General features: G+C 39.2%; 1 protein-coding gene across 1 annotated transcript in view; it reads left to right on the plus strand.

The window, feature by feature from the left end:
• The window catches only part of MALRD1 (MAM and LDL receptor class A domain containing 1), a 625,529-nt gene that overhangs the window by 87,893 nt on the left and 517,865 nt on the right, over positions 1-19,771 (plus strand). The window contains exons 13-14 of the mRNA XM_056114588.1: positions 9,253-9,350; positions 14,410-14,583. Coding sequence (XP_055970563.1) covers positions 9,253-9,350; positions 14,410-14,583 — 272 coding nt within the window. The remainder of the gene's footprint in view (positions 1-9,252; positions 9,351-14,409; positions 14,584-19,771) is intronic.

Raw genomic sequence — 19,771 nt, forward strand, 5'->3', positions numbered from 1 at the left:
AAGGGTTTTGCCAACATTTTCCTCAATGTATCTTATAGATTCCGGTCTGATGTTGAGGTCTTTAGTCCACTTAGATCTTACTTTTGTACATGGAGTTAGGCAGAGATCTGTGCCCATTTTTTTTGCATGTAGCCATCCAGTTTTGCCAGCATAATTTGTTGAAGAGGCTTTCCCTGCTCCACCTCACTTTTCTTGCCCCCTTATCGAAGATTAGATGCTCATATGCTTGGGGGGGGGGGAATTCAGTATATTCAACCCTGTTCCATTGGTCTACAGCTCTGCCTTTGTTCCAGTACCATGCTGTTTTAATTATTACTGCCTTGTAGTAGAGTTTGAAGTTAGGGAGGTTGATTCCTCCCATTTTCTTTTTCCCAAGAATTGCTTTAGCTATTCGTGGGGGCTTATTGTTCCATATAAATTTCAGGAGTGTTTGCTCCAATTCTTTGAAGAGTGTCATGGGTATCCTAATAGGAATTGCGTTGAATTTATACAGTGCTTTGGGAAGTATTGCCATTTTGACAATGTTAATTCTCCCGCTCCATGAACAGGGGATATTTTTCCATTTCCTCGTATCCTCTTTTATTTCCTGAAGTAGCGTTTTGTAGTTTTCTTTGTACAGGTCCTTTACTTCCTTAGTTAAGGTGATTCCTAGATATTTGATTTTCTGGGGCACAATTGTGAATGGGGTTGTTTTCTTCATGTCTCTCTTCTCTTTCACTATTTGCATATAGGAAAGAGACTTTTGGGTATTGATTTTAGAGCCTGCCACTTTACTATACAAGTCTATTGTTTCTAGAAGTTTCTTGATAGAGGTTTTAAACCTCTATCAAGAGGTTTTAGGGTATTCTAAGTATAGTATCTTATCATCTGCGAATAGTGAGACCTTGATTTCTTCCTTTCCTACCTGGATGCCCCTAATATCTTTTTCTTGCCTAATCGCTATTGCAAGTACTTCCAGTACTATATTGAACAGCAGTGGAGAGAGTGGACATCCTTTTCTCGTCCCTGATCTTAGAGGGAAGGCTCTCAGTTTTTCGCCATTGAGGACGATGCTTGCTGTAGGCTTGTGTTAGATGGCTTTAACTATATTGAGAAAAGTCCCATCTATCCCCATTTTGGCTAGGGTTTTCATCATAAATGGGTGCTGGATCTTGTCAAATGATTTCTCTGCATCTATTGATATGATCATATGATTTTTATCTTTTCTCTTGTTGATATGGTGGATTATGTTGATTGATTTCCAAGTGTTAAACCAGCCTTGCATCGCCGGGATGAATCCTACTTGGTCACGGTGTATGATCTTTCTGATGAGTAGTTGAATTCTATTTGCTAGTATTTTTTTGAGAATCTTCGCATCCATGTTCATCAGGGATATCAGCCTATAGTTTTCTTTTCTCGTGGTATCTTTGTTTCCTTTTGGTATTAGAGAGATATGGGCTTCATAGAAACTGTTTTGCAGAGTTTCCATTTTTTCAATTTCCTGAAAGAGCTTGAGAAGGACTGGCAGCAGGTCCTCTTTAAATGTTTGGAAAAATTCGCTAGTGAATCCATCTGGACCCGGGCTTTTGTTTTTGGGAAGACTTTTGATTGCAGTTTCTATTTCATTGATGTTAATAGGTCTATTCAGATACTCCAGGTCTTCTTGATTCAGCTTTGGGAGATTATAGGAGTCCAGGAATTTGTCCATTTCTCCTAGGTTCTCTTGTTTCGTGGCATACAGACTTTCAAAGTAGTCTCTGATGATCTTTTGGATTTCTTTGGTTTCTGTTGTGATATTCCCCTTCTCATTTCTGATTTGGTTTATTAGGGTTCTCTCTCTCTGTTTCTTTGTGAGTGTTACGAGTGGTTTATCTATCTTGTCTATTCTCTCGAAGAACCAGCTCTTGGTTTCATTGATCTTTCGAATTGTTTCTTTGGTTTCCATGTCATTGATTTCTGCTCTAAGTTTTATGATCTCTTTCCTTCTGCCTGATTTAGGCTCTTTCTGTTGATCCTTTTCTAAGGACTTGAGCTGTGAGGTCAAGTTGTTTATGTTCACCATTTCTACAGACCTAAGATATGCTTGCAGAGCTATAAATTTTCCCCTTAATACAGCTTTCCCTGCATCCCATAGGTTCTGGTAGCTCGTGTCTTCATTCTCATTTGTTTCCAAGTATCTTTTGATTTCGTCCTTTACTTCGTTCCTGACCCACTCGTTTTTCAGCATCGAGTTGTTTAATTTCCAGGTGTTTGATTTGGTTCTCCATGTCTGTGTGTGATTCACTTCTATCCTCAGTGAATCATGGTCTGAAAAGATGGCTGATACTATTTCTTTTTTTTTTTTTTTCCCTTTATTTTATTTTATTTTTTTTAAAGTTGTAGATTTACAATTTTTTGTGCTTTGGTTTCAATTATACAATGATCAGATACCCATCCCTCCACCAGTGCCCATTTTCCACCACCATGGATAATATCCCTCCCACCCCCATCCCCCCATCCCCCCTGTCTCTGTGGCAGGGAAATCCCCTGTGTTCTCTCTCTCCTTTTGGGTGTTGTGGTCTGCAAAAGAGGCATTGAGTGGCAAACATGTTCAGTCCATAGTCTACTTTCGACATGCATCTCCCCTCCTGGGAGGATCCTCCAAACATCCTTTATTTGGTGCTCCCTTCTCTATCTGAACAGCCCTTTCCTCTAGGATACCCGGCTGGCCTCTAAGTTATGGAGTAATCCTCCTGGTGCTGATCTCAGCTATTCTTGGGTATTAATCTCATACTTTGTTGCTTTATATCCCCCAGATGAATGCAATCTTTCTATGTCTATCCCTCTCTTTCTGACTCATTTCGCTTAGCATGATACTTTCCATATTGTACCACTTGTATGTAAATTTCATGACTTCATCTTTTCTAAGAGCTACATAGTACTCCATTGTGTAGATGTACCAAAGTTTCTTTAACCAGTCATCTGTTCTTGGGCACTCCGGTTTCTTCCAGTTTCTGGCTATTGTAAAGAGTGCTGCAATGAACAAACAAGTGCAGATGTCACTTCGACTATACATTTTTGCCTCTCTGGGATATATTCCCAGGAGTGGTATTGCTGGGTCAAATGGGAGCTCAATTTCTAATTTTTTGAGAATTGTCCATACTGTTTTCCAGAAGGGCTGAACCAGTGGACATTCCCACCAACAGTGAAGGAGTGTCCCTTTCTCGCCACATCCACGCCAGCATCGGTTGCTTTTGTTCTTTTGAATGTGGGCCAGTCTCTGAGGTGTGAGATGGTATCTCATTGTGGTTTTGATCTGCATCTCCCTGATGATTAATGATGTAGAGCATTTTCTCATGTGCTTTTTTGCCATTCGGATTTCTTCTTTGAGAAAGTTTCTGTTCATTTCATTACCCCATTTTTGGATGGGGTTGGATGTTTTCTTCTTGTGGAGTTTAACCAGTATTTTGTATATCCTGGATATCAACCCCTTGTCAGATGTGTATTCGGTGAATATCCTTTCCCATTCTGTAGACTGTCTTTGTATTTTGGTCACTGTTTCTTTGGAGGTGCAGAAGCTTCTTAGTTTAAGATAGTCCCATTTATCTATCTCTGTTTTCACTTGCTCGGCCAGTGGCGTGGCATCTTTGAAGATACCATTAGCTTCAATGTCATGGAGGGTTTTGCCAACTTTATCTTCAATGTACCTTATGGTTTCTGGTCTGATGTTGAGGTCTTTAATCCATTTTGATCTTACTTTTGTACATGGTGTTAGGCAGAGTTCTGAGCCTATTTTTTTGCATGTAGCCGTCCAGTGATGCCAACACAATTTATTAAAGAGGCTTTCCTTACTCCACTTCACATTACTTGCACCTTTATCAAAGATTAGATGAGCATATGATTGAGGAGAGATGTCAGTGTATTCAACCCTGTTCCATTGGTCTGCAGTTCTGCCTTTGTTCCAGTACCATGCTGTTTTAATTATTACTGCTTTGTAGTACAGTTTGAAGTTCGGGAGGTTGATTCCTCCCATTTTCTTTTTCCCAAGAATTGCTTTAGCTATTCGTGGGGACTTATTGTTCCATATAAACTTCAAGAGTGTTTGCTCCATTTCTTTGAAGAATGTCATGGGTATCCTTATAGGGATTGCATTGAATTTATACAATGCTTTCGGTAGTATTGCCATTTTGACAATGTTAAGTCTCCCGACCCATGAGCAGGGGATATCTTTCCATTTCCTCATGTCCTCTTTTATTTCCTGAAGTAGCGTTTTGTAGTTTTCTTTGTACAGGTCCTTTACTTCCTTAGTTAAGCTGATTCCTAGGTACTTGATTTTCTGGGGCACAATTGTGAATGGGATTGTTTTTTTCATGTTGCTTTCTTCTCTCTCACTGTTTGCGTATAGGAAAGGATGGCTGATACTATTTCTATCTTCCTTATTCTGTTGAGGTATGTTTTGTGTCCCAGCACATGGTCTCTTTTGGAAAATGTTCCGTGTGCACTGGAGAAGAATGTGTATTCTTTCTTTTTGGGGGTGTAAAGCCCTGTATAGGTCTATAAGCCCTCTCTCTTCTATTTCTTCTTTCAAAGCCAATGATTCCTTGCTGGGTTTTGTTCTTGTTGATCTGTCCAGAGGTGATAGGGCAATGTTGAAGTCTCCAAGTACTATTGTGTTGCTTGCAATGTCCTCCTTAAAATCTGTTAGCATTTGTTTTAAATAGCGGATATCTGTATGACTGTTTCATCCAGTTGATTGAACATCTTGATGACTTCATATCTGAATTCCTTGTCAGGGAGGTCCCTAAGGTGGCTAGCACCTACTGAGGCTTCTAGACTTATTTCCTCGTGGTCTCCCTGTGGTGGGGATTTGCGTTGTTTCTTCATGTTGTTGTGTATGTGAAGGGGTAATATTTCTTGATTTGAGTGAACTACCTGCGGCCGCGTAAGCATTGTCCCACCAAAATTTAGGCCACGCCCACTTTTTAAAGCCACGCCCACCTCTAAAGTGGCCAGGGCCCCACGGATACCTGATGTCTCTCCAGGAAGTAAAGACTGGGTGGGGGAAAAGAGACTGACTCAGTTTGGGCGGCGGAAAGGGACAGGCAGACAGGCTCAGATCCCCTTTTCCTCCCAGCATCCGGGGGACGCCTCCAGACACTTGCACGGTGGAATCCCTGCCCCGGGTCCGAGGGACAGCGCGAACTATACCTTATTTTTTAAAATTTATTTATTTTTTATTAGTGAATCACTGTGGGGTACAGTTACAAAGATACGAACTTTTTTTCCATTTTTATTTTTAATTTTTTAAACACCATGAGGTACAGTTGTAGACTTACAAATTTTTGTGCTTGGGTTTCAATTATACAATGATCAAATACCCATCCCTCCACCAGTGCCCATTATCCACCACCACGGATCCCAGTATCCCTCCCACCCCACATCCCCCCCATTCCACCCTGCCTCTGTGACAGGGCATTCCCTTTTGTTGTCTCTCTCCTTTTGGCTGTTATGGTTTGCAAAAGAGGCATTGAGTGGCAATCATGTTCAATCTATAGTCTACTTTCAGCATGCTTCTCCCATCCTGGGAGGATCCTCCCAACACCCTTTATTTGGTGCTCTCTTCTCTGTCTGAGCTCCCTTTTCCCCTAGTGTGTGTGGCTGGCCTCCAAGCCATGGAGTGAACCTCCTGGTACTAATCTCAGCCATTCTTGGGTGTTATTCTCCTATTTTGTTACTTTATGTTCCCCAGATGAAAACAATATTTTTATGTCTATGCCTCTCTTTCTGACTCATTTTGCTTAGCATGATACTTTCCATGTAGTACCACTTATATGTAAATTCATGACTTCATCTTTTCTAACAGCTACATAGTACTCCATTGTGTAGATGTACCAAAGTTTCTTTAACCATTCATCTGTTCTCGGGCACTCAGGTTTTTTCCAGATTCTGGCTATTGAAGAGTGTTGCAATGAACAAACAACTGCAGATGTCACTTTGACTATACTCTTTTGCCTCTTTGGGATATATTCCCAGGAGTGGTATTGCTGAGTTAAATGGGAGCTCAATTTCTAATAATTGGAGAGTGGTCCATACTGTTTTCCAGAAGGGCTGAACCAGTTGGCATTCCCACCAGCAGTGAAGGAGGCTCTCTTTCTCGCCACATCCATGCCAACACCAGTTGCTTTTGTTCTTTTGGATGTGGGTCAGTCTCTGTGGTGTGAGATGATATCTCATTGTGGTTTTGATCTGCATCTCTCTGATGATTAATGACGTAGAGCATTTTTTTCATGTGCCTTTTAGCCATTTGGATTTCTTCTTTGAGAAAGTTTCTGCTCATTTCATTACCCCATATTTTGATGGGGTTGAATGCTTCCTTCTTTTGGAGTTGAACCAGTACTTTATATATCCTTGATATCAACCCCTTTTCGGATGTGTACTCGGTGAATATCCTTTCCCATTCTGTAGACTGTCTTTGCATTTTGGTCACTGTTTCTTTGGAGGTGCAGAAGCTTCTTAGTTTAAGGTAGTCCCACTTGTCTATCTCTGTTTTCACTTGCTTGGTCAGTGGCGTGACATCTTTTGAATATACCATTAGCTTCATTGTCATGGAGGGTTTTACCAACTTTGTCTTCAATGTACTTTATGGATTCCGGTCTGATGTTGAGGTCTTTTATCCATTTTGAACTTACTTTTGTACATGGTGTTAGGCAGAGATCTGAGCCCATATTTTTGCATGTAGTCATCCAGTTTTTCCAGCACATTTTGTTAAAGAGGCTTTCCTTTCTCCACTTCACATTTCTTGATCCTTTTTCAAAGATTAGATGATCATATGGTTGAGGGGGAGATGTCAATTTATTCAACACTGTTCCATTGGTCTGCAGCTCTGCCTTTGTTCCATTACCATGCTGTTTTAATTATAACTGCTTTGAAACTTACGATCTTTTGTGTTTGCATTATAGTCATAAATAAATTAAAGTTTAAAAAGCTCTTCTAATGAAATAATTATGAGGATTAGGTGAAATAATAAATGTTAAGATATTTTTTATGTAGTCACAGGTCAAAAGCATGACACAATAATTTGTTTTCTGTTCTAGTATGATTACTGGAAATACCATCAGGGATCAGACAATAATCTTCTAAAACAAGGGCAAATCAAAGAAATAGCTCAGTCAATGAATTAATGCTTTTGTTATTTACTTATTTGTTTAATACTATTCTCGTTTTGCTTTTTGGCTTTATGGGTCACACCTGGGGATGCTCAGGGGTTACTCATTGCTCTGCACTCAGTAATTACTCCTTGTGGTGCTTATGGGACTATATGGAGTGCCGGGCATCGAACCCAGGTCGGCTGTTTGCAAAGCAAACACCCTCCCTGCTATACTATGGCTCCGGTCCCAGCTTTTGTTTTTTAAATAAATTATCTTTATTAAATCTTAAGAAAATTGATAGTAGTTTTAAAATGCATAGTGAAGAGAAAAATTTTACCAGAGTGACAAAAGAAGGATTGAAGTAGATGTTTCAAAGGTTACTCTGTAGAAAGAATTTTACAATTCCCTTATCTGAAGACACAGAGTTCTAGAACTGGTATTTTTAAAGTTTTGTATTTGGGGATTCTAACCTTTATAAATGGTTCTTAGCCAATATTTTTCCCAATTTGACATAAAGATGAATGGGTTCATATTACGCAGGTTTTCTTTTCAGAATAATGCTTTGATTTTTTTCTACTGTGCATTAATTTTGTAGCTTTTTCTTTCCAATTCCTAGCTGTTCTGATAAACATCCAATAAAGGATCTCATACCTTTTTCTATTCTTGTGGGCTGTAGCGATAGCACAGCAGGTAGGGTGTTTGCCTTGCATGAGACCAACCTGGGTTTGATTCCTCTGTCCCTCTCAGAGAGCCCAGCAAGCTACAGAGAGTATCCTGCCTGCAAGACAGAGTCTGGCAAGCTCTCTGTGGTGTATTTGATATGCAAAAAACAGTAACAACAAGTCTCACAATGGAGACTTTACTGGTGTCTGCTTGAGCAAATCGATGAACAATGGGAGGACAGTATTACAGTGTGTTGTCACATACATATGAACACCTTGTAGGCACATAAACATTAAAATTATGGGTATTTTTGTGATTATTTTGCAAAAACTGAGATCATAATGTAACTGTGATCTCTATCTTGTTTTCTTTATGATAATTTATAATTGATGACAGTTCTTTCCAAACATCCACTATAGTCTTTAAAATAATTTTATGTTAAAGTACAGTTTAAATGTTATAAAATTTTATCTTTCTGGTATACTTAGTTTGAATAAATATATACAATGGTAAGACCACTACAAAAATCAAGATAAGAGTTTTATTTTCCCTCAGTGTATTTTTAATATATTTTTTTTACTGATTTATATATTGATTTACAATACTACTAAGATTTTTTTATGCTAGTGTTTCCATTACATTGGGTTCATTGATGTGCAGCCTTGATTGTATAGTATTATCTATAAAATTACACTCTTTAAATCTTAAACCCTTTCTGTGGAATCAACATTGTGCTGTATCTTGGAAAATCGCCTTCTGAATGAGGTGCTTATTTAGTCAAGAGTTGACTTTCCAACTTGCCCATCACTAAGTGCTTATCAAAAAGCAGAATCATACTTTGCCTTTGCCTAGACTTCCTTGTGAATTTTCAATATTCATTGGAGCTTCCCCTGCCAGTATTTCAGAATGTGTGATCCTTTGAGCTGGTGAAGATGCTATCCTCTGTACATTTGCCCTGAGCACATCCACTACCATTAAAATCTAGAGGCAGTTATTTTGTTAACGTTCAGATTAGATCTTTAATTAAGCTTTCATCCCCACTAGCACAGACAACAATGTCAAATGTGTAAACCCCAAGGGAAATCAAACTCATTCCGTGGGCTCACATCACTCAGTACTTTCTGAAAAACTTAAAAAATAAAGCTCTTATGGGAATTTCATACAGGCATATTGAATATCTGATCATAACCTTAAAAAGCTTCATCTAATTTTATTTCAAACTCTACGAATTGCATTAAGTCATTAAACATATGTGCCTCGAGGTTTTAGATCAAGGCCCTGTTTTCAATGCATTAAATTTTATTTTAGATTTTTAGTATAATACTAAAGATGAAAGAGCTTCTTGTTATCTACCGAGCTTAATGGTAAATAAGAATATGATTTTCTTTATCTGATTGATAGTTGAATGCATTGGATAAGATACTAGAACAAAAAAGAGTTCCGTATACAACAGTTAAACTTGATTTCCCATTTGTTTTTGCAGGAACGTTTCTTTATTTTGGATCACGTAAGTCTCCTGGAGTAGCCAGACTTGGAAGTCCTATTCTTACAAAATCAGCCACTGTCTCTATCCCATGCCAGGTAATCAACTATTGGAATTTACATAAACCAATCTGCGGGTCTTGGGTTTATAAATTTCTTGTATGTTTTACTGCATTTTTCATAATAACTTGAGGCACCTATGTGAACTATTTCAACACAAAATGTCATGGTGTTTCAAGAAGATTTTTCAGCATGTAACTTACACTGTTTATTATTGGGGGGGGGCACCTATTTAAAAATATACCTGCTATTTTAAATATTTTTTCTACATTGTTCTTTCAATAGTTTAAAACTCTGAATACACATTGCCAGAATTCCATGTTTTTTTTTGACCAACAATGTTAATTGATTAAAATAAAATCCATCAAATGAACAGAGTTTCTTATTTAAAAAAGATAAAAGTGCCATTAAAAAAGGAGAAATATGTGCAATTTCAGATTTTGTTTTAATTTCTATATGTGCCATCCTCATTAACTGCTTATTTTAACTTATTTGTAGTTTTTAAGCATCTAAAAGATTGAGATATTTGAATATTCATTTTTATAATTTTGATTGGTTAAAATTTTTTTGATACTTTATTCAGCTACCCCTTGGGAATAAAGTAAACAGAAGAGGAATAGATATTATATCTATAACATAATTGATAAGAACTTTCGAGTCAGACTGACTTGATTAAAATTCAGTTCTGCCACAGGTTATATACTCTTTTGAAATTTAGTGTCTACACAAATAGCGTGAGTTAACACATCCCCGTCATGGTTGTGAGGATTAAAATGTGACCAAAGCATCTGGAAGTGTTTGCCATGTAGTCTCTCTATACTTACTTCCCTTTCCCCCATAAAACTAACACCTGGGTCAAAGAGATAATGCAGTGGGCTGAGCACATGCTTTGCTTACAGGATGCCTGGTCCAGGGTTAGATCTCTGTCACCTCATGGTTCCCCAAGTTACCCAGATTAATTATGCCTCTGAATAGAGCCAGGAGTCATCCACAAGCATCACCATATCTTTAAGTTGAGCTTGTCTTTGTCCCCCATCATCTTGAGAGTACTCCTGTGTCTTAGAGTCCTAGGATTTCAGTTTGTTTCTTTATAAAAAATAACAAAAGGATTAATGCCGCCACAAGTGGAACTCATCCACCTCTAAATGTAGGTGTTTGGATGCTTAGTCAGGCATTTGTGGTGATAAATATGGTAGCATCCAGTGGTATGGACCTACTTACACTTTCAACTTCACAGATATCTGAATGATAGGTCTCAGATGTATTAGGTTTTCCAACCTCTCCCTCACGCCACCCCTCACCCCCTCACCTTGCCTCCACTTGTATTTCCCTGCCCACTTCTTAATGAAAATTAGGTTTCCAATAATTGCCTGTATTCCACTTGGCTCTCAAAAAATGCATGCTCTTAGGTCTTTACTTTATTTTTATAAAATCTTATGTGGTAGACACAGACATATTTACTTTTTGAGAGCCTCTGAAACATTTACTTTCTCTTTCAAAGGACTTTATAAGCTTAAGTATTATTTCGAGGTCACATATTGGATTCATGCTATTGCTATTATTTAGACATTGGATACAAAGGGATAGAAAGTGTTAATTTGGCTCCTTGTACAGAAATTTAAATATAAGTATTACAAACAGAGACTTACTAAGAATTCATTTTTTTCTCCTTAGAGATGATCTATATGTTTCATTAGTCATTTGTGATCCAGTGCATTTTAATTTATGGTCAATTTCAGTTGAGGACAGATTTCTCTTGCTGCTTAAATTTGGAACTTTCTGTGAAAAGTTATTTAGGTGGGAGCTTAGTTAAGATAATGGGTAGCCTTTTGGAAAACAGTATGGACGATTCTCAAAAAATTAGAAATTGAGCTCCCATTTGACCCAGCAATACCACTCCTGGGAATATATCCCAGAGAGGCAAAAATGTATAGTCGAAGTGACATCTGCACTTGTTTGTTCATTGCAGCACTCTTTACAATAGCCAGAAACTGGAAGAAACCTGAATGCCCAAGAACAGATGACTGGTTAAAGAAACTTTGGTACATCTACACAATGGAGTACTATGTAGCTGTTAGAAAAGATGAAGTCATGAAATTTACATACAAGTGGTACAACACGGAAAGTATCATGCTAAGTGAAATGAGTCAGATAGACATAGAAAGATTGCATTCATCTGGGGGATATAAAGTAACAAAATATGAGATTAATACCCAAGAATAGCTGAGATCAGCACCAGGAGGATTATTCCATAGCTTAGAGGGCAGCCGGGTATTCTAGGGGAAAGGGCAGCTCAGATAGAGAAGGGAGCACCAAATAAAGGGTGTTTGGAGGATCCTCCCAGGAGGGGAGATGCATGTTGAAAGTAGACAATGGACTGAACATGTTTGTCACTCAGTGCCTCTTTTGCAGACCACAACACCCAAAAGGAGAGAGAGAACAAAAGGGAATGCCCTGCCACAAAGGCAGGGTGGGATGGGGAGGATGGGGGTGGGAGGGATATTATCCATGGTGGTGGAAAATGGGCACTGGTGGAGGAATGGGTATTTGATAATTGTATAATCGAAACCCAAGGACAAAATTTGTAAATCTACAACTGTACCTCATGGTGTTTCACTAATAAAAATTTAAAAAAAAGATAATGGGTAGCCTAGATGCTTGATGGTTTATATATCAGGACCAAATCATCACCATCCCAAGGTTTCAGATACTGACTTAATGATCTGGCTTGATTTGGGGGAGAGAACTTTTGAAGAAACTATTATAAACTGAGAAGCAGAGAAGAGATTTTTTTTAAATCCAAATTTTCTTGAATGTTAGTAATCTGAGTTCAAGGGAGGGATATTTGAAATACTCTATAATGTTTTCCAGCTTAAATAGTAGTTTTAGACTATTAAAGAAAGTTAATTATTCTCTCCCAAAGGAATATTCTAGGACTATTGAGATGTTTTTATTTTTTTCCTTGTATTTGCTTTCATCAAAGTTACAGAATACCCGAACAAACCAGATTCTTATCTTATTGAATAGTCAGAAAAACCAGCTGATATTCCTAGTTGGAACCTGTCATTAATGGTTATATTTGTGGAACAGCAAATAAAATAGCACCCTCAAATGGTAAAGTGGGTACTTTACAGCAAATTGAGAAGATAGTGCTCGAGCGGGCCCAGTAACGTCTCCATTGGAGATTTCATTGTCACTGTGTCTGGCATATCGAATACGTCACGGGGAGCTTGCCAAGCTCTGCCATGCGAGAAGATAGTGAGAGAGCCCAAATTGGGAATGTTCAGTGTTTAGTTTTGTTATTGATTACCTATCTAAAATTATAGTTGTACTAATATTTTTCAATAAATTACTATTAATAATCTAAATTTATAAAGATGATGGAAGGTTTCTTGGTCTGCAATGAATTAAAGGATTTTTTTAAGTGTCTTCAGTTCTGTTAAATAGTAAATTAAATATAAGTCTCAATATCTGATTCTATTGAACATGGATCCCACTGGTATTTACTCTTAATATACTATTAAAATCATTTTACACTGGTGATGTATTGAGTGACATTTTGACAGTTTGAGATTCTAACAGGATATGCACATCTCTTGTATAATCAGAGAAAGCTCTGGTTTTGCATTTTTGCAAGCTTGGAACATGCTGAAACTACAGCAGAGATCTAAAATTTAATTGTAGTATGGAACATAAATCCTCCCTTTCCAGGGAATTTAGTTAAACATTTCCATTTGACTTTACATTTGCCGCTTACCTGTCAAGACTTGAGTTTAGGTAGCATGGCGGTAAAATTTTAAAAGAAATGGACAGCTGGAAGGAATGTATTGATCCCGTGGTGGTAATTCAGTGGACATTGAAAGAAGTTTGTTCTACCAAGCAATAGAAAATGATGCCTATTGTTTTAAACTGAATCATTTTATAGAAGCATGAGAAGACACTTCATCAAATTGGTACCAACAAGTGAAATAAGTGGCTAGCCCCTCTGTGCTCTAATATCTGTCCTTGTACCCAAATTAAAACACAATGACAAAGGGAAAATGCAATTTAAACTGTCGTGAAACAGAAATGGAATGCTTTTGGCCCTATGGAAAAGGATTTTATTTCTCAAGGGTCTCATCTCATTGAGCTTTACTTTGAGTTATGGAGCATTCTAACTCTCTATGTCATAATGAAGAGAGAAAGCAAGGCTGCGTCTGAACTTGCTTTTTATGGGGATTTTAGTGACCTGTCTCTTGAATTGAATCATCCAGCCATTGAGAAGAATTTTCCTTTCATGGTGTCCTAACTAGTGTTTAGTAAATGTGCAGCATTTAAAACAATCCTCTTTCCATATATTTTCTTCATTACATAGGCAGCCTGTCAAGTCTTCATCAGATATGCTACCTTTGGTGGTGACAGGGAGAAAGAGTGATTGATGCTCTTTAGTTTCAAAAGAGGAACATTTTCTTCCTTAGTTTAAGTATCAAATTAATACTTATCAGCTATCCCTAACATATTAATTATCCTGTAACTTTCCCACTTCTTTGATATTGTCCTGGCAGAGACAAATGAAAAGTATTCATTCCTATTTTATTCGAAGCTGACAAAACAGTTTTTCAGGAAAACTTTTATTTTTTGGCCTGACATTTGAAATGTCAAAGAGAGTGCATAGTGAAATCTGATTTTGCAATTTTGAGTCAGAATGTGTGCCTCCCAAGTTGACAAGAAACCAGAAAGACAGGGCCTTGGAAAGTTTTCTGAAAGGGAAGTGCTTCTATGCCGAGCAGAGTGAGTATATATGTGTTCTCAAACTGGTCTAGTAGATTGCTGTTTCTTTAGACATATTTCTTTAGTCCTATTTCTTTAGACATATCATTGGGTTGTGTCAGCAACTTGGTTAATGCAGCTGGCATTGACCTTTCCTTGGTTCCAGAACGCAGAGATGGCCAATACTCCTCCCATTTCTCCTTCTTTGTAAACTTGGAGAGAAGGAGAATTGAGATTTTTCTTTTATGCCAGAGTGGTTATTGGTGTATTTTTAGTTATAGTAAAGCTATTGTAGACAGGTTCACACCTTGCCAATATCATTTAAGCATCTTTTTTTTCTCCCCAACAGGTGCAGTTCTGGTACCATTTGTCTCTGCAGTCATATCTCTCAGTTTTTACGAGAACATCCCTGGATGAAAATTGGCAAAAGCAAGGTGATCTGGTTGGAGTCTCCCAATCTCAGTGGAGAAGAGCAAAGATTGATCTCTTTGTGAAGACTGGAGAATCTACTCTGCCTTTTCAGGTAAATCATAAGTAACGAATACACCACAGCTCAGGATGCTGAATTAATGCTAATCTATTCAGATGGCAATGTAACACATATATACCTTTTCCTTATCAGATGTTATAAAGCCAATACATTCACAATCCAGGAAGAGTGGAGAGGTTATCTTGACAAAGTGCTTGAGACCTATGTGTAGAAATGTAGCAGAAGTAGAGATAAGAATTGAATAGGATGACAGAAAAGAGTAATTGAATAGGGAGAATATATATACGTGTGTGTGTGTGTGTGTGTGTGTGTGTGTGTATTTAAGTGAGAATGGTATTATAGGAGGGAGCTAGAACAGGAGATTTGGCTATGCTTGCATTTTAATCCGATTCTTTTATTTATGTTGTTCATTAATGTTAAGGTTTTGATGAACTTTAGGGCACACTTTCCTATTTAATAATCACAGAAGGCAAGTGTGGGTTATCATCTGGGTATAGACCAGTTTCTTTTTCTTTCTTTCTTTCTTTATTTATTTATTGAATCACTGTGGGAAAGGTTACAAAGCTTTCAGGTTTAGGTCTCAGTCATGCAAATATCAAACACATTTCCCTTTACCAATACTTATTTTTTACCATGAAGAACCCCAATAAAACCCCACCCCCAACCCCTCCCAGTCCCTGTGGGGCAGATGAATTCTAGTTAACACTCTATCTCCTTTGATTAGATTCATTGTTTCAATAAAAGATTCACCACTATTATTTAGAGTTTACCCCCCCCCCCCCAATCAGACATGCTGAAAAAGCATTGTGAAGTGATTTGCTTTCTACAGCTGGGTTCAAGAGTTAAATGTTGGTTTTGGATTTCTGCTATTTTACTTATTGACCCTGGAAGTATTTCTACTGAAAGTCAGATAGTTAAGAAATTGGTTTGTGTGCTCTGGAGTCGTGGCCATGCTGGAGAGCCGCTAGTGGGGGGTAACTGGTGACCTTGGTAGGGCGTGAAGGGTGGACCGAAACACCCCCCATCCCATGAGGTTTTAGTCGCCCCCACACCACCGGCTCATACCTGCTGTCCACAAGGCTCCCATGTGGCCGCCATCTTTCTTTCCAGAGGGAGGAGGGCGGAAGGGACCAACACCCTTTCCCCTCCGGGCAGACATGATGGCCTGGATTAACGCATAGTCCTTTCACTTTTCTGCTCCAAGCTGCTGGGTTCTGCATTAAGTCCTTGTGCTTCTGGGGCTGTGGCCGTGCTGGAGAGCCGCTCGTGGGGGGGCAACTGGTGACCTCAGTAGGGCGTGAAGGACGGACCGGAACGCCCCTCTTCCCATGAGGTTTTAGTCGCCCCCACACCCCCGGCTCATGCCTGCTGTCCACAAGGCTCCCATGTGGCCGCCATCTTTCTTTCCAGAGAGGAGAGGGCGAATGGGGCAACACCCTTTCCCCTCCAGCAGACTTGATGGCCTGAATTAATGCATAGTCCGTTCACTTTTCTGCTCCAAGCTGCTGGGTTCTGCATTAAATCCTTGTGTTTCTGGGGCTGTGGTCATGCTGGAGAGCCGCTCGTGGGGGGCAACTGGTGGCCTCGGTAGGGCGTGAAGGACGGACTGGAACGCCCCCCTTCCCATGAGGTTTTAGTCGCCCCCACACCCCCGGCTCATACCTGCTGTCCACAAGGCCCCCATGCAGCCGCCATCCTTCTTTCCAGAGAAGAGAGGGCGAATGGGGCAACACCCTTTCCCCTCCGGACAGACATGATGGCCTGGATTAACGCATAGCCCGTTCACTTTTCTGCTCCAAGCTGCTGGGTTATGCATTAAGTCCTTGTGTTTCTGGGCTGTGGCCGTGCTCCAAACTTAACTATGATTTTCAGAGAGAAACGTTGGGTGGTTTACTTCCCATGGTTCACTTTGTATATAGAGAGATGTTGCGCGGCCGCATAAGCGGCCGCGTGGTTTTGAGGAAAAATCCTAGTTCCCGCATACTCGAGCTGTGCTTGTAGAGGCTTCTGGTCACCGGGGGTCCATCTGGGGGAGGCGGGATGCGGTACCTACCCCATCTGGGACTTCCCGATGATCTCGGCTCTTTTTGGAACCTGTTTTTTTTTTTTTCCTTCGGGATCTGTGGATCCCACCATCCATGTAGTCCTTCTCTTCGGCTCCAGTTTCTTTTTCTTGAAGGCAGTTCTATTTTGTTCTACAATATATTTTTATTTATTTTTAATTTTTAATTGAATCACAGTGATACACAATTACAAAGTTGTTCATAATTGGGTTTCAGTCATATTATGTTCTAACACCTATCTTTTTCTCAGTGTACATTTCCCACCACCATGCCCTAGTTTCCTCAACCCCCCCCACACACACACACACACATACTGTATGACAAGCACTTTACTTCTTTTCTCTGTCTCTCTCTCTTTGTCTCTCTCTTTCCTTTTTGGGCATTATGGTTTGCAATAAAATACTGAAAGATTATCATGTATATCCCTTTACCTACTTTAACAATCAGTTTTTGTCCAGAGTGGGTGTTACAGATTTCACCTCCGTAGAAGTGGTGCCCTTCTGGTCAGTGTTTGAAAAGTATACTTTTAGAAAACAGAGTGGTGAATGCAAGAGGGAAAGACACCTCATCTGACCCTCATTCCTGGGCAATTAAGATAAATATGGAAGTCAAACAAAGAGCAAAGAAGTTTGAAGAGGATGCTTCAAGTCTGCAGCCATATGTATCAAACAATACTTTAACTCAGAATAAATGGGTTCATTCAGAGAACAACTGACATTAGAAATATAGGACTCACACTTTGCGGGGAGCCTCTGATGAAGAGTCAGTGACAATATCGCAGTGCACAACTCCAAAGACAAGCAAGCTTCTAAAATGAGGGTGAGGGACTTGAAATTTTATGTATTTCTCTCTCTCTCTATATATGAATATATACATATATATGCTATATAGAGAAACCAAACAAATGGATATGAATAAAAATAAATATTTAGACTATATGACAAATTAAGGATTACCATAAGAAAATGGAGAAAGAATTTGGGGAAATCAGGTAACAGGAGTGAATTATATGTTGAAGGTTAGAATTGGACTTTTAGTGGCAAGTTAGTGTAATATGTACACATGGTGATTTATCATAATGCAGATCTGAAACTTACATGGATTTATAATGCAGTATTACTTCCATAAAACAATAAATGTCTTTTAGAGTACATTGATAAGCTGATATTATTGGGAAGAAACAAAAAAATTCTTGTCCACACAAAAACCTTCAATTGAATGATATAGCAGCATTGTCCATGACTATCAATATTTGGAAGGAACCAAGATGCCCTTTAGTAGGCAAATAAATGTCAGAATAGATACAGACAATGGGGTGTTATTCATTGTTAAAAAGAGATGAGTTATTAAGCCATATAAAAGCATGAAGGTATCCTAAATCGATTTTTACTATTAAATCATTCTATAAAGAGGTAGACTTGCATATTATTCTGACTATCTGGCATTCCAGGAAAAGCATATTATTACTAGCATATTATTGTGATTCTCTGACATTCCTGAAAAAGCAGAACTCTGGAGGGGGGGGTATGAGTAGTTGCCAGGGACTGGAAGGACAGAGAGCTAGGAGGGGCAAATAGTGAATCACAAAGAATTGAAGAAATTATTCTGTATAATACAGTGACAGATACGATAGCACAGAGGTAGGGCGTTCGCCTTACAAGCGGCCAACATGGCCGACCCGAGTTCGATTCCTCCGCCCCTCTCGGAGAGCCCGGCAAGCTACCGAGAGTATTCGATATGCCAGACACAGTAACAACAAAGTCTCCAATGGAGACGTTACTGGGCCCGCTCGAGCAAATCGACGATCAACGGGAGGGCCTTTACCTTTACCTTTTACCATTAAAAAAAGACCCATTTTTAAATTTTACTCTGTAATTTTACTTTTTAAAAATGTACAATTTCTAATTGGCAGTTTGGAAAATTGAAATTTGAAAAGTGATATCTTTGGAAACATGAGTTTGGGGTATAGGACCAGAACCCCCCACCCCCTTCCCCTTTGGTGCTTAGGGATTTCTGTGCTGGTGGGACTATGTGGCCTCAGAGAATGAACAAAGGGCGTCTGCATGGACGTGTGTACTTCAGTGCCTTGAACTGTAGCTTTGGCCCCTGAAACATGAATTTAGAAGCAAATATAACCAACTGAACCAGTTTGTTGTTTTGAGGAGGTTCATTCCGTGGGTGAATCATCTTTTTTCTTATTTTCTTTGGGTGGCCACACCCAGTAGTGCTCAGGACTGACTCCTGAATTTGTGCTTAAGGATCATTTCTGGTGGTGCTTGAGGGACTCTATATATGGGCCTGAGTATAAAACCTGGGTCAGTCACATGCAGGTAAAGTACTCTACATGTTGTACTGTTACTCTTGACCAGTAGTTGGTAATCAAACAAGATCTATTTTTGATGAATATTCTCAGTTCCGAGATATTTGAGTCTCAAAATGTAGCTGGTACTATCTAGAACTTTTTTTTTTCTTGTCAGAGTACTGTTATTTATTCAGCCTCTGATTAGGCTGATTGAATTAGGCATGAAATCCACCTTACTTTTTTTTTTCATTTTTTATCATTTTATTTATTGAATCACCATGAGAGCAGTTACAAAACTTTCGGGTTTTAGTTTCGGTCATACAATGAAACACCCATACCTTTACCAGAGCCAATTCTCCACCACCAAAAACCCCAGAATACCCCCATCCCAAACCCTCCCCCTACCTATGGAGCAGATGATTTCTACATTGCTCTCTCTCTACTTTGATTACATTCAATATTTTGACACCAGACCCACCATTATTGTTTGGGATTTTACCCCAAAACTCAGATCTGCTGAAAAGGCAACCGTAGACAATTTGTTTTCTATTGCTGGTTATGAATAACACATGATGTCACGTGACTGCAGTAGTGGCTATGTGATTTTGAAATTCCAAAATTTTAACAATTAAATCTGGAGGGATTTCTGCCAAAACCTGCTGGGTTCTGAGATTTGTTCTTGAGTCTCTTGAGTCATGGCCATTAAGCAGCTTGATCAGTAGCCAGAAAAGCCATTTGTGGGCAGTGACTCGGGGTCTCCTTGGCATGGGGAGGAAAGGGCCGGCTCCACCCCCATCTGTGAGGCCCCGCATGTCTTGTCACTGCTGGCCCAAACCTGACTGTCCAGTGGCCTCTG

This window comes from Sorex fumeus, unplaced genomic scaffold (assembly GCF_029834395.1).
Source record: "Sorex fumeus unplaced genomic scaffold, SorFum_2.1 ptg000026l, whole genome shotgun sequence".
NCBI lineage: Eukaryota > Metazoa > Chordata > Mammalia > Eulipotyphla > Soricidae > Sorex > Sorex fumeus.